Genomic DNA, 14,881 nt, shown 5'->3' with positions numbered 1-14,881 from the left:
TCTCTCGTCATTGATGCTTCTATCTCCCCCTCCCTTCCTCTCTGAAATCAACACAAATATATTAAAAACTATTAAAAACTATATTAAAAAGAAAACTGGAGGAAAAGCAGAGGGCTGCGGCCAAGGTGGGCTCTGCCGCCGACCGGCTCCGAGGCAGCGGACACCCTCTGATCACGGTCTCGGTTTCGCTGTGAAATGGGGAAACAGCAAGCTCGCAGGCCGCTGGGAGGAGACGGGTGACTGAGAAGAGCTCCGCGAGCGTGACGTGCCCCGCCGATGTCGGGGACAGCGGGGCCTCGGCCGGAAGTCTCCGCAGCTGAGGTGCTCGGCGGGGCAGGAGGCTGCCTCAGACACAGGCAGGTGTGTGTGCAACCTGAGCGCAGGGCTGGTTCTGGAAGGAAGCCACGGCGAGGGGCAGGCAGGCCCCACCCTCCTAAGCTCCAGGTTGGCCCCTCAGTGAAGACCACGAGCGCTGGCTGGGACGCTGATGTCACAGCAGAGGCCCTGCGGTGCTGGCCCTGCCCGGGCATCAAGCGGGAGCCGTCCTGATGCCCGAGGATGGAGGGCAGGTCCTGGTGCAGGAGGGTGGGGGTGTGGAGGTGCTGTCACGCTCCAAGGAGCCTCGACCTGCTCTCCCAGCAGACCCCCCCCCCAAACCCCCCAGGCTCCCTGCGGGCTGACAGGGTTTCTGACTCCAGCCCCGCACGTCCCCAGGTTCTACTCGGACCCCAGGGAGAAGGCGGGCAGTGGGCACGCACAGCCTCTCGCTGCCAACCCAGACCCAGCTCCTCTCACTCCCCGCGCGCCCTGAGGAATCCCACGTGCAGTCCCGGGTTTGCACCAGGGTGTGAACTTGGCTCTGGGTGAATTCAAACACTAGTCACCATTCATCGCGCTTCCCTGGGCCCGTGCGAGGCATTAGCAGTTTATCATCCGCACACGAGCAAGCACAGGGCACACCAGCTCGGGCCCTTCACCGCTGTCACTTCATTCAGTCCCCACAGCGCGACGAGGGGAACAAGCTCGTTTCACCCGGGGAAACTGAGGCTCCAAGGACAGCAAGGCCCGTTGTGGGGTCAGGCCAGGGTCCCTCCCACCCTGCGCGTGAGTGTTCTGAGTCAGTTCATCTGCAAATCAAAGCGGTGGATGAGACCAATGAATTTCTAGCTGTTTTTAGTCACAGACTCTTTGTTCAAATGAAGTCTTGAGTGGAAATGGACCGAGTCCGATGGATAGAGACAGGCTCCGGTGGAGAGGGCGTGGGCGGTGGGCTGCTCCACCCGTGGGGCTCCTCCCAGCCCTCCAGCGGGAGCACAGAGTTAGGGTCCTGTGGGGAAGTGACCCCTGGCCCAGGCCCTCACAGGTCCTCCAGGCAGGGGTTCTCTGAGCTCCTCATCAGGGACAGCAGGTTCAGGGCCGAGATGCCGGGCACGTGGCCAGCGCAGATCTGCAGCATGCGGACCAGGCGCTGCGCCATGGTGACTCGAAAGCCTTCCACCTGCGGGGAGAGCGGAGAGCAGGGTCAGAGTGGCCACACAGGCTGCCTGAAGGGGCTGGGTCAGAGATGTGGGGACAGCTCAGTGCACCATGACCCTGTCCACAGCCATGACCCTGTCCACAGCCATGACCCTGTCCACGGCCATGACCCTGTGCACAGCACACCTCTCCAAGCAGCTTCCACCATCTCAGCTTCCGAGTCCCTCCAGCACCCTCCGGGGACCCCAGAGACGATGAGCCCTCCTCTGTGCATGTACAACGTGTCGGTCCAGCTCACTACATTCTGAGAGGAGGGCCAATGCCTGACTCATCTGTGCTCTCAGGGACCAGCCCAGGGCCCTCTGGGCCGGGCTAGAACATCATTTCACTGGGCGCATCCCACGCCTCGCTGAGTGGGTTTCCTCATGTGTAAAATGGGGCGATAATTCTTGCCACGCAAAGGCCTCAAACTACAGTGAGACCCAAACTTGATTATGCAGAGGCGTGTGCCCCGAAAGCCCACTGGAGTAGGAGGGGTGCAGACTGTCCACACTGGGGCTCCCTCCGAGGGAAGCCAGGTCTGTGTTCTCAGCGGTCTGCGGCTGGAACAGCCAGCAGGCCGCAGACCTCTCAGTTCTCAAGCGCAGGGTAGCCCAGGGCTGGCGTGGCCTGCCACCTACTGGCCACACACAGAACGGCACCACCCACCACAAGGTTAGCACCCACAGGCACCTGCCGTTTCTTTTGGCAACAGTCAGATTCTGCTAAAACTCACAACGGCTCTTGCCTACCCCCATGATGCTCAATTTCACGTAGAGGTTAGTAAAGTAAAATACGTAATTTTTTCTTGCCCAAGTCCACAGATCCCCTGAGTTCTACACTCAGATCAGAGGGGGTCCACGGGCTCCAGAAGAACCCCGGATCCCCGATACTCGGGGATCCTCCAAGCAGCCCCTCGAGTGCCGACTGCCTGTTCCCTGCGCCGGGACCAGGCCTCACCTCCAGGTCACAGAAGAGCAGGGGGCTCCGGTAGGCTTGGGCCAGCTTCAGCACGCTGTTCCGGTGGACGCTGCAGTGGCTGTCCCGCCCGGCTGCAAGGAAGCCCAGAGTGCTACGCTGTGAGCGCCACCTGCCGGCGGCCACTGAGGAGGCCTGGGCAAAGCAGCCCACTGCCCCGTCCCTGGGCCCCAGTCTCTGACTGGTCAGGGGTGACAATCCTGCCACCTTCTCCTCAGGGCGGTCGAGATCATCAAGTTAGCAGAGCAGGCGGAAAGGGCTCTGAAACATGGTTTCCTCATCTATAAAGTGAGGATGGTAGCAGCCCCACCGAGTCACTATAGAGACTCGGTGAATCGATACATGAGTGACCTGGCACTCATTTATTCACCAATGCTTTTTATTTTCATTAAAAATTTTTTTTAATTGAGTTTTTTAGAGAGGGGGAAGGAACAGGGAGAGAGAAAGAGAAACATCCATTGGCTGCCTCCTGCACACCCCCTACTGGGGATCGAGCCCACAACCTGGGCATGTGCCCCGACCAGGAATGGAACCTGGTGCAGGGGATGACGGCAACCAACTGAGCCACACTGGCTGTGCCAGGCCCTCCCCAAAAGGGGCTCACAGTTCAGCACAGACACACCATCCGTGCGGGATGGGGGCCCTCAGGGCCCAGACTGCAGGCTGGTCAGGGAGGCCTTCCCCAGGACGCAGAAGAGGGGTTAGCGAGACAGACAGGAAGCGTCTCTGAGAGAAGCGGCCTGGCTCAGGAGTATGAGTATCTAGGTCTGAATCTCAGCTCCACCACTTTCTAGCTATGGGGCCCTGGGCAGGTTACGTCACCTCTGACCAGTCTCCTCAGCTACGAAGGAGAGAGGATACCCGCCTCGAAGGGTTGCTTGTGACGATTAGTGACACACAAACACGCGCTCAGAGCGGTGCTGGGGCGGTGGGTGCTCAGTGAAGGTTAGCGGACACCGTCCCCGCTGTTAGTAACAGCCATGGAGACAGCAGGACGTGCTCACAGAGCCACCGGTGAACCAGAGCGGAGGGTGCCAGGAGGTGAGGCGGGCGGGAAGGCAGAGGCCACGCTGCCGAACACGCGGCGCCCTGACAGGGGTTTGGGTTTTACTCTAAAACCACTCGGCAACTCCAAGCAATGACCTCAGCAGAACCCGCTCCGCGGAGTGACCTGCTCAGATGTGCGCTTAGAACGACCGACAGCAGGTCCGATGCCAAGGCCCGGTCCTTCCCATCAGCCCGGCGCCTCAGCAGGGAGGGTGCACTTACCGCCTGTGACCAGGAAGCCCACCTTCCCCAGGAAGAAGGTGGCGTCCACGTGGCGCAGGGACTCCTCCACGTTCTGCAGGCTGGGAGGCCAGGCCCGGGCGAGAAAACAAACCTTACAACAGAGAAGGCAGTGCCCTCCTCACCCCCGCCCGCCCCGCCTCTCATCCCATCCCAGAGCGGCCAGAGACTGAGGGGTGACAGGACTCTGCCCCGAGTATTGGAGTACTTTGTCCTTTCATTGTTTCAAACTACTTTTAATTACACCTCAGTCTGCTGTCCCCCAGGAGGGAGAGGACAGACCTTCCTCTGCGCTCCAGAGGCCGGCTGCAGTCCTGTCCCCAGGGTTGCCAGCTCCACAGGGGGGCCAGGCCGGGCCACTCCTGCTGCCACTGCCATGGCCCCACACTAGACTGGGCTCCTGACCTCGCACAGGCCTTGAAAGTCTTTCTTCTAAACACACTATTGGTTTTACATGAACTCTTCACCTGGAACACGGTGCTCACTCCCATCTTTGCCTGGCTAAAGCCGTCCCATCTGTCAGGTGTCACCTCCACCAGAAAGTCTGCCCTGACTAAGTCCTGAGCGTCAGAGGTCTGGTGTGGGCTCTCACAAGTGTTCGAAAGCCCCGCCTCCTCCTGCAATGGACCAGGAGCACACCGAGGTCAGGGGTCTGTTTCCTCCATCTCTGTGCCCGCTGTCAGGGACAGAGTAGACCTCAGAGCGCATTAGCTAAATGACAGGTGACACTGCTAGGATTTATCAGTGTCTTTCAAACATCTTGCACTGGCCACGGCTCCCCCTCCTCACCACCTCACCATCTAGGTCACCTTTTGAGCTCGGCGTGTCAGCATTTTGAAAAACCCTAACTTAACTCTGGTGCCGTGTCACATATAGAAATTTTTTGATATTTGCAACCATAGTAAAACAAAGATTTATATTTTTGATATTTATTTTATATATTTAAATGCCATTTAACAAAGAAAAATCAACCGAAAACATGAGTTTGCGTGTCACCTCTGACACGTGTGTCATAGGTTCGCCATCACTGGTCTAGGTTAACCCCAGGCAGCCTCTCCCTGCCTCCTCTCCTTCCCATCATAAGTGACGTCACTGTCCCTAAGCCAGGGAGGGCCACCTGAGCCCCGAGAGCCCCATCGTCTGGCTCTCACCTGTATTTGCTGTGAAGGTTGACCACGAACACAATCAGGTCAATTCGGGGGCGATTCACGTCGGAGGGCAGAGGGAGGGAATGTGCCAAGTGGCTGGAAAACAAGAAACTGCAGGACTAAAGATCCCGGTGCCCACATTCCCGTGACCAGCACATGCAGCCAGAGGCGCCTCACCCCTTCACCTGATGCCTCCTGGGCAAGACTCCTCTGGCGAGCAGAGGGGCGGGGCGGGGCAGGGCTGGTCCCACCCAGATGACTTTCTTCCGACTCCTCTGCCAGAAAGGAGTTCTGTGTAGTAGCCGCCTCGGTAAGAGGGAGCTTTGGGTAGAAGATGGCATGGGGCTAGCAAGCTACACTGCACGCTGGGAGGGAGGCCAGGCTCCGAGGCGGGTGCTGAACTGTGAAGATTAGGGGCTGGGACTGAACTCCTTTGGAGTGTGACAGAAGCGGGTTCAAATCTCAGTTCTGCAAATGACCAGCTGTGTGACCTTGGATAAATCACCTCATCGTTCTCCTGGACTTGGTCCCTGGTGGTCAGATACCCACCTGAAGGTTTTCCTGGAACCCTCGATTTCTGCCCATTTCCATGTATTCCTATTACCCAGCTCCTCCCATCGCCTACCTTATAACTCAGGAAACATCAAAAAGGACTGCCCAGCTGGTCTGGCTCAGTGGTCACCTGAGCCTGGTCACCTGAACCAGGAAGTCACAGTTCAATTTCTGGTCAGGGCACACACCTGGGTGGCGGGCTTGACCCCCAGTAGGGGGCATGTAGGAGGCAGCCAATTGATGATTCTCTCTCATCATTGATATTTCTCTCTCTCTCCCTCTCCTTTCCTCTCTGAAATCAATAAAAATATATTTAAAAAACAAACAAAAACACCACAAAGTCCAGTTACCTAGAAATTACCATTAGTGAACTTTAGAGCATTTTTCTAAACATCTCTTCATGTACACAACATTCAGACACTAGAATAGATATAATCTAAAAATAGGATAATAGTATTAATTTAATTTGCATTTAATGAAAGCAAAATAACTAAAGCAGAACTGAAAAAAATACATGAACTTAGATATTTTTTAATCACAAAGGTTGTTTCCTGAAAGAACTGAATTAAGAAAAAAATTAATAACTTGTTATCATTTGAAACTATATGTTTCAATTTCATCTATATTGGCTTGAGTCTCCATTATGAGACATGAGAGCTATTAGTATATGTTTACATTTTGCTCTATAACCTTGGACCTAGGCTGACCAAGCTGCCACTCTGGAACCCTGCTGGTCACCATGGGAGAGACAAAGCCTTCTGAGGAGGGTCTCACTGTCAACTAAATAGCTCACCAATAAAGAGACGATCATTTTTCTGCTCTTAACTCATTGGCCAGAACTAGTCACATGGCTCCACACAACCACAAAAGGTCAAAAAGTGCAATTCCGAAACCTGCCATAGGCTCCAAATGCAGAAGCTGGAAATATCTGGCAACGGAATCAGCGGATGGGTGATTGCCTTTCCTGCGAAAAGTCTGAAGAGTCATTTACCCTTGAAGTTCAACAATTTAACTTGACACAAATGCTGTGTCTGTTTTTCCTGGAATAAGATATATATTCCCTTTTTAAAAATTCTTTTTTGTTATATTCCCTTTTTAATGGAAAAATTAAACTCTTCACTCATTTCAGGGGAGTTTTCTTCTATTACATCGCTGAACACTTCTGCTGTGGTTTTCTCAAATCTTTCCTCTTTGTAGGCAATGAAGTGCTCAACCGCACCTATTCTGATCCTGCTGTTCCTATTTGTTAGATCCCGTATGGCATTATTTTTGGTCCTTTTTTGTCCTTAGCTCAGCAACCTCCCTTTTCCTCTCATTCTGTTGTTTTATTATTTGGTCTTTGAATGACTCTTAAAAATTCAGGTTCTTATTAAATTTCTCAATCCACAAAATACTCAAAAAGGAGCTTTCTTCTTTTCCCAGAGTGGGTTCTTCATCAGATTTCTGCATGTCAGGTGAATCCTTACCCTTTTTGGCAAGGGTTTCCATGACACTTCTTCTTCTTTTTTTTTTTTTTAATATATTTTTTTTCAGAAAGGAAAGGAGAAGGAGAGAGAGAAACATCAATGATGAGAGAGAATCATTGATTGGCTGCCTCCTGCACACCCCCCACTGGGGACGGAGCCCACAACCCGGGCATGTGCCCTTGACTGCAATCAAAACCGCCGACGCGCTATCCACTGAGCAAAACCGGCTAGGGTCCCATGACACTCCTTTCCGTCTTGCTCAATGCAGGCAATGTTGTCCACATTTTCCATTTACCCCGATGCCAATGAAATGAATTCTTCTTAAAAATCCTTTCCTAGCCGAAACCGGTTTGGCTCAGTGGATAGAGCGTCGGCCTGTGGACTGAAAGGTCCCGGGTTCGATTCCGGTCAAGGGCATGTACCTGGGTTGTGGGCACATCCCCAGTAGGAGATGTGCAGGAGGCAGCTGATCGATGTTTCTCTCTCATCGATGTTTCTAACTCTCTATCTCTCTCCCTTCCTCTCTGTAAAAAATCAATAAAGTATATTTTTTAAAAAATCCTTTCCTATTTCTAAGCTATGGCTTTGGGATTGTTGGTTGTGTTCAGAGACTGGCAAGATGGGTAAAGCACAGATATTTGGAAGAAAAAGATGATGTTCCCTCATGGGAGATCATCAAAGTGCGGTAGCAGGTTTGTTCTGCCTGGCAAGGGCCATCTCCAGTTCCCATGGAGGAAATGCCTTCAGATCTGGTCATTCCCCTTCAGCATGGGTCATTCCCCTTCAGCATGGACCTGGAGCTTACACAGACCTAGTCGCTTGACCCCCTCAGCAGCTGTTTCTACTTCCCATCAGTGAGAAGAAGGAAAACAAAGCATACTTCCTTGCTCACTTTTTCTCCAGATCTGGAGGGCACATCTACACTGCTCAGGACACTGGGAGTCACCAGTGCACGAAAGTCAGTCCCTGCCCTCAAGAGACTGGCCTTGGGGTCCAGGGCCTGGTCGACTGGAAACAAGGAAACGAACAGTGACAAGGAAATGTCTTACGGTGACAAGTGTTCGAGGAAGAGAACAAGTGATGGAGGATAGCTTGAACCGGCTCTACCAGAGGCCGGCAGGGTCGGCGAGGCTGACCGCGCAGTTAGGGACGGTGAAGGGGCTGGCCCACCGCTCCACCTGCGCCCGCCCCCCCGCCCGGGCCCGAGTTCAGGCCCCAGCCGAGCGATCGGACCGCCCCAGCCTCGGCTACTTACACCCGCAGTGTGGAGGCGCAGTCCTCCTTGAGCATCGAGTCGGCCAGCGGCTGCAGAAGAGCATCCTCCTTGCCCACCAGCTGCCCAGAGAGAGAAGGCGGCCGCTGTCCCTCTGCAGAACATGGGGATCCGGGCACCGACCGAAGGCGGCCACGACCCCCAGGATTCTGGCTCCTGCGCACAGGGCGCCGTTTACCGAGAGAAGACTCCACCGGCACGGGTTGAGCGCCTGCGGTCTACACCCTCCCCGGTCCTTCCCGCTCAGGACTCGCTACTTCCCGACCCTCCCGCTGACCGCCGGGCCGCTCCGGGAGACCAGACTCAGACTCAGACACAGCAAGTCCCTGCCCGGCTCGGAACTCGGCCTCCGGGCCAGAAACCAACCAGAAACCGGGAAGAAAGCCCGCTGCGCACCTATTGGTGGGGGCGTCCTCCCGCCTGAGAGCGGCTGTTCCGATTGGGTCAGAATGTGGCTGTCCCGCCCACCGCCTCTTCCGGAACAGCGCGCGCCCGCCCCCTGAGGAGCGCCGAGAACGGGGCAGCGGGAGCACAGCCCGGGAGGGGAGCCCCGCCGGGGAAGCGCGGCTGCGGGCGCCTACCAAGATGGTGGCCGCGTTCAGGCCCGGCAGCTGGTCCTGCGGCCGCAACACCGACATCCCAGTCGCTGGCCGAACCGCCGCTCAGGTCGCGCGCCTTCCTTTCAAACCCCGCTGTGGCCCCGCCCTAGTGCTCCCCGAGGGGCACGTGACCCTCCGTGGGCGGGGTTTCCCGTCGCCGAGCCCTTTAAAGGAACCGCTGCCTGCTTTTCTGAGGGTGTTCCAGCCCTGGCCCCCACTCCGAAGGTGCAGTCCATGGGGCAGGCCTCCTGTTTCACGCCTCGGAGAAAGGAGGTGTGCAGTGATGCAGTCGTCCATTTATGCTCATTCACCAGCCTCGCAGCTGCTCAGAAAAAACCTTGGGGTCATTCTGGGCTCAACCCCAAACCGGTCCCTAAGCAAGCCCGCGGATTCTGATCTTCAAATGGACCCAGAAGGTGACCACGTCTCGCCGCCTCGCCTACTACCTCCACCACCACCAGGACAAGCCACTGCCATCGCCTCCTGGGACCTCTCACAGCCTTCTCTCGGGCTCCCCGTTTGCAGCCTGGTCCCCAGGGCTCCAGGCTGTTCACACAGCAATGGGAGTCATGCTTTTACCGCAGAAATCAGAATGGGCCGCATCGCATCTCTGATCAAAACCCACCAGTCCTTCCCATCTCGCAGTACTTCACGTGGCCTTGAGGCTCTGCGTGCTCTGGCCCCCGACCTCATCTCCTGCTCATCTCCCTGACCTCATCCTCGGCTCCTCTGTCTGACATCCCCTCCAGCCACCCGGGCCACTAGGCTGTTTCTCAAATATTCAGGGTACCCTCCTGCCGCAGGACCTCTGCCCCCGTGGTCCCCTCTGGCTGCAATGCTCTTCTCTCAAGTAGTCGCCTTGCTTGTTTCCTCACTTAGTCATGTTTCCGCCGAAGTGTCACCTTGTCAGAGGGGGTCTTTCTTAATTACCTCTCCTCTCTCTAATAGCAAGTAGAGCATCTTCTGAATAAGCCAAGGTTGTGGGTTCGATCCCTGGTCAGGGCACATACAAGAGTCAACCAATGAATGCCTAAATAAGTGGAGCAACACATTTCTCACTCGCTCACTCTCTCTTTCTTTCTCTCTCTAAAATCAATTATAACTAAATAAACAAAATAGCAAGCAAGCCCCTCCAGCTCCCTATCTACCCTTTTCTGCTCTATTTTCTCAATAGCTCTAATCCCCACTTAATACATCATCAAAAACTGTGCAGCCTCTGGGATTTTACCACACTTACAAACTAATAAACTGTTCACTATGGTTTGGTAGTAGCCTTACCATTTCACGGATGCTGGCAGGAGCCACGCGGCTCCTCGGTGAGAGACAAAGGGCTTTATTACTCGATGAAAGCAGCAGCCACGGCTTTGTGTTTGTGTCCGTTCCCATGTCCTGCAGCCCCCACCAGGGACCCGTCACGGATGCCTGTGCGCCTGTGGATGGCATTACAGGATCTGAGGTTCGCTGCTTTTATAATGAGTGGGAGGCCTGTTCTTTCCCCGGGGGAGATGTTACCTCGTTCCTCAAGGTTGCCGGCTGCAAGCACAGCCCTGAGAAATGGCCTGGGCAAAGAGCTTCAGGGTCTTGCCTTTCTGGCAGGCTGAGGGATGCTCAGGGCTTCAGGGTCTTGCTTTTCTGGCAGGCTGAGGGATGCTCAGGGCCCGTGACAGACGTCTTCTCCCAACAGTTATATAAGCACTTGCTCCTTATCTTTGCAATGAGAGCACAAGAGGGCAGAGACTGTGCCAGTTTGTATGCCCAGCACTTTAAAAAGTGTCTGGTACAGCCCTGGCCAGTGTTGCTCAGCAGTTAGAGCCCTGAAAGGTCGCTGGTTCTATTCCCAGTCAAGGGCACGTACCTGGGTTGCAGGTTTGATCCCTGGCCCCAGTTGGGGCTTGTTTGGTAGTCAACCAATGGATGTGTCTCTCTCACATCAATGTTTCTCTCTCTCTGTCTCTCTTCCCCTCCCTCCCTTTTTGCTACTCTCTCTGAAAAGCAGTGGTGGGCGGGGGGCAGGGGGAGTGTCTGAGGCATGGTAGTTGCTCAATAAGTATTTGTTGAATGAATGGATTGATTTCTATTCAATGCCCCACCCTAAGAACATGGATGAATCAGACATTATTGATCAACCCAATGTACTGGGAAGTCAGACCGAGACCTCCCAGTGTGCTCATTGCTGTGCCACCTGGGAGAGCAGATGCACCCTCTCTGTTTAACCTAAATTCTTCTCACTGCAAATGAAAGAGCTGGCGGTTAATGGCTTCCTGGAACCCCTGCCCAGCACAGACGAGTCTTTGATTCCCCAATGGCCGGGGGTGGAGGGGACTCCCGGGAGTCAGGTGGTAACGAGTGCTATGAAAATAAAGTGAGGCAGGTGAGGGCACAGGTAGAGGTGCGTGGGAAGACGTGCTTTAGGTCAGGGGAGGCCTCTGGAAGAGGGTGATGTTGGAGCAGATGCCTGAATGCAGTGAGAGGAGCCAATGAGCTATGTTGAAGAAGCATCTTCAGGCTGAAGAAGCAGCCAGTGCTGAAACCCGGGGAGCATTCCTGACACTTCTGAGGAAGAGCAAGGAGGCCTGTGATTGACACCCAGGTGACTGAGGCCCTTGGAGAGTCATGGAAAAACTCTGGACCCTGGTCAGCACCTTCTAGAAGGGGCTGAGCTGAGAGCCATTCAGTCGATGTGTGCTGAGTGCCTGCCTTGGGCCAGGCCCGGTGCTGGGCGAGTGACCCTGGCACCAGAGGCGTCATCCCTGCTCCAGGGAGCTGTCAGCGTGGGCAGATGACGACAGCCAAACGCAGCACAGTGGGGGACAGCCACCGGGAGCAGCAGGAGCCCAGACGGAGATGTGTGACGATCCCTCCACATGGGAGCCCCTGCGACACTGCGCTGGGGAGCTGACTGTCGGCTGAGGTGTCCGGCTGACTTGGTGCTTGTCACATGGACAGTGCAATAGAAGATAGTGTGTGTAGCATTCATACTGAGAAAGGCAGGGATTGGCAGGAAGGCCAACCCAGGCCTGGAGGTTTAGGATCAAGAACACCCTGAGCTGCCCGGCCAGCGTGGTTCAGTGGTTGAGCGTCAACCTCTGAACCAGGAGGTCACGGTTCAGTTCCGGTCAGGGGATATGCCTGGGTTTTGGACTCGGTCCTTAGTGTGGGACATGCAGGAGGCAGCCGATCGGTGATTCCCTCTCATCATTGATGTTTCTATCTCTCTCTCCCTCTCCCTTCCTCTCTGAAATCAATAAATATATATATATATTTTTTAAAAAGAACATTCTGAGCTGGCCCTAGCTGGTTAGGCACAGTGGATAGACTGTTGGCCTGCAGACCAAAGGGTCCTGGGTTCGATTCTGGTCAAGGGCAGGTACCTTGATTGCAGGCTCCTCCCTGGCCCGGGTCCTGGTCGGGGCTCATGCAGGAGGCAACCAATCGATGTGGTTCTCTCACATCGATGTTTCTCTCTGTCTTTCCTTCTCTCTTCTATTCTCCCTAAAAATCAATGGAAAAATATCCTCGGGTGAGGGTTGGAAAAAAGGAGTACCTGTGGGTGTGTGTCTGTGGTTCGAGACATCTCCAGCCCTTACTCTCCCACCGTCCCCCAGAGCCCCTTCCCTCTACCTGGACCCCCTGCTTCCAAGGGGCCCGTTGCCCCCATCCTCTGGACTGAACATGCTGCAGGGTTTGCCTCTGGTGCATTGGGAGGGAGATCTGAGCCCAGTGATTATCAGAATAGCAGGTTTCCACGTGTGTGTTTACTTTTAAAAGGAAGAGAGAACTTCTGTGCACGTGGTGTTCCTCCATCTGTTCCCAGAGGCGCAGACCCTCCTGTGGGGTACCTGCTACTAGATTTCATAGCACAGCAGTTCTCAACAGTCTTGGTCTTTGGGGTCATGAAAATTAGTGGGGAGCCGGAAGAGCTTTTGTTTATGTAAGTTATACCTGTCAATGTTTGCCATCATAGAACTAAGGTCACATTGGCATTTAAAAATAATGTTTACAATACTAGCCCTAGCCAGTTTGGCTCAGTGGATAGAGCATCGGCCGCCTGCGGACTAAAGGCTCCTCGGTTCGATTCCAGTCCAGTCAAGGGCACATGCCTGGCTTGATCCTCAGTAGGGGTGTGCAGGAGGCAGCCAATCAATGATTCTCATCATGGATCTATCTCTCGCTCCCTCTCCCTTCCTCTCTGAAATCAATAAAAAATATTTTAAAAAATAAACTACCAATAATAAACTCATTACATGTTCCATAAATGATAATTTTCATAAAAATAACCGCATTTTCCCAAAAGAAAAAAAGAGAAGTACTGTTTTACAATTTTACAAATGTCTTTAACGTCTGGCTAAATAGCAGGCAACTGGATCCTCATGTCTGTTTTGCATTCCCTGTTTCAATCACACACAAGTAACTTCTGCAAAACTGTCATGAAAGATTTAGAGTAGAAAAGCCAAAATCTTAGCAGAATGCCTGTGCACAGCCCCTGAAGCGACCTCAGTGACCCACAGACTCTGGAACCTCACTTTGAGAACCACTGCAATCGGACCTCATCTGCCTCCAAGCAGTGTCCATCCACTTGCCTCCAGTGTTCACACCCAAGAAAGCCACCTGCCAAACCACCAGCCAATCTGCCGTTGAAATACACATGTCACTGGCATAAGTAAAATCAAAGGCATCTTTTTAAAGCCTGTATTGGCTTGTGAAGGGTGGTTTGTCCCCTCCACCGGATGAAGTCAGGCAGGTCCCGGAACTTTTCTCCTCTTTCTTAGGTAACAGGAAGTCCTACTGTCGCTCTAAGCCTCTAAACAAAGTCTCAGTTGGTGCTTGGAAACCACAGACCTGGGAAAGAGCGCATCTCCAGCTTTATTCCAAGTTCCCAGCGTCCTCCTCCTAGGCCGTGGTCGGCAAACTGCGGCTCGCGAGCCACATGCGGCCCTTTGGCCCCTTGAGTGTGGCTCTTCCTAAGCCTCAGGAGTACCCTAATTAAGTTAATAACAATGTACCTACCTATATAGTTTAAGTTTAAAAAATTTGTCTCTCAAAAGAAATTTCAATCGTTGTACTGGTGATATTTGGCTCTGTTGACTAATGAGTTTGCCAACCACTGATCTAAACGAGTCTCAACTGGGCTGACTGGGCACTTCAAGTCTCTGCCACGTATCTGTTCCATGCCAGTAGCTACCTCAGGAATGTCCTCATAGAGATGACAGAAGCACAAGAAGAGCAAGGCCTCTCGAGTTGTAGACTTAGAAGCACCGTACTTGCACTTCTGCTTCATTCTATTACCCAAAGCCAGGCACGTGGTCAAGTCCAGAGACAGAGGCAGAGGACACTTCAAAGTTAAATGCCCAAGGGGGTGGATGCAGAGAGGGGAAAAGATCATTCAACCCATCAGCAAGACCTATCAATTCTACCTTGGAAATACTTTCCACACCTGTCCAATACTCCTTCTATCTTACTGCTACCACCACTTCAGTTCACCATGATCTCCCTTACCTATCACCATGCGACTGCTCTGTCCAAATCTTTCTTGTCCACTCCTTCTCAGACCATTCTCAATGCAGCAACGAGAATCAACTTAAAAAGAAAACCTGCTCTGACCACTCATTTAATTAAGTCTGACAAATGGTTTCCTATTGTTCTCAGGATAAAGGTGAAAATCCTGACTAAGGCCTGAATTGTTTTCAATTTTCTTTTTTTTTTTTAAAATATATTTTTATTGATTTTCCACAGAGAGGAAGGGAGAGAGATGGACTGCTCTGTGTTCATGTAGAGTTCTTTTTCCCTCCTTTTGGTACGGATTCAAAACCCCCTGCCTTCCTCCTTTCCTTCTTCTAGGGAAAGAGAAGAGAGGAGAAGAGCCCTGAGTGGTTTAGCTCAGTAATAAAGCGTCGGCCTGTGGACTCAAGGGTCCCAGGTTCGATTCTGGTCAAGGGTATGTACTCCAGGAGAGTCTTTCTAATGACCTTTTCCTGTCTGTGCCAGGTCCTCTCTCCTGGGGCCCAGTGCTATCCTGTGCTTATCTCTGTCATGGTTCTAGTCATATTGGATGGAAATAATCAC

The 14,881-nt window shown here is 53.3% G+C and overlaps 1 protein-coding gene across 5 annotated transcripts; it reads right to left on the bottom strand.

Annotated features, from left to right (window-relative positions):
• Nucleotides 1–964: 964 nt before the first annotated feature.
• CENPM (centromere protein M) lies at nt 965–8,911 on the bottom strand. 5 transcript variants are annotated; one of them, XM_006098510.3, is made up of 6 exons: nt 8,801–8,911; nt 8,202–8,281; nt 4,932–5,039; nt 3,763–3,842; nt 2,476–2,567; nt 965–1,498 (listed from the first exon to the last, which is right to left on the bottom strand). In XM_006098510.3, exons 1-6 carry the CDS (start codon nt 8,855–8,857, stop codon nt 1,358–1,360), a joined length of 558 nt encoding a protein of 185 aa, XP_006098572.1. In that variant the 5' UTR covers nt 8,858–8,911; the 3' UTR covers nt 965–1,357. The 5 variants fall into 5 exon arrangements, with proteins under 5 accessions (XP_006098572.1, XP_006098573.1, XP_006098574.1 ...); XM_006098511.3 differs by having other exon boundaries at nt 4,932–5,024; XM_006098512.3 differs by lacking the exon at nt 8,801–8,911 and adding an exon at nt 8,398–8,562.
• Between the last annotated feature and the right edge of the window lie 5,970 nt (nt 8,912–14,881).

This window comes from Myotis lucifugus, unplaced genomic scaffold, assembly GCF_000147115.1.
Source record: "Myotis lucifugus unplaced genomic scaffold, Myoluc2.0 scaffold_239, whole genome shotgun sequence".
In the NCBI taxonomy this organism is placed as follows: Eukaryota; Metazoa; Chordata; class Mammalia; order Chiroptera; family Vespertilionidae; genus Myotis; species Myotis lucifugus.
The sequence above is the reverse complement of the archived record's forward strand: the minus strand, read 5'-3'. Positions and strand labels throughout refer to the sequence as shown.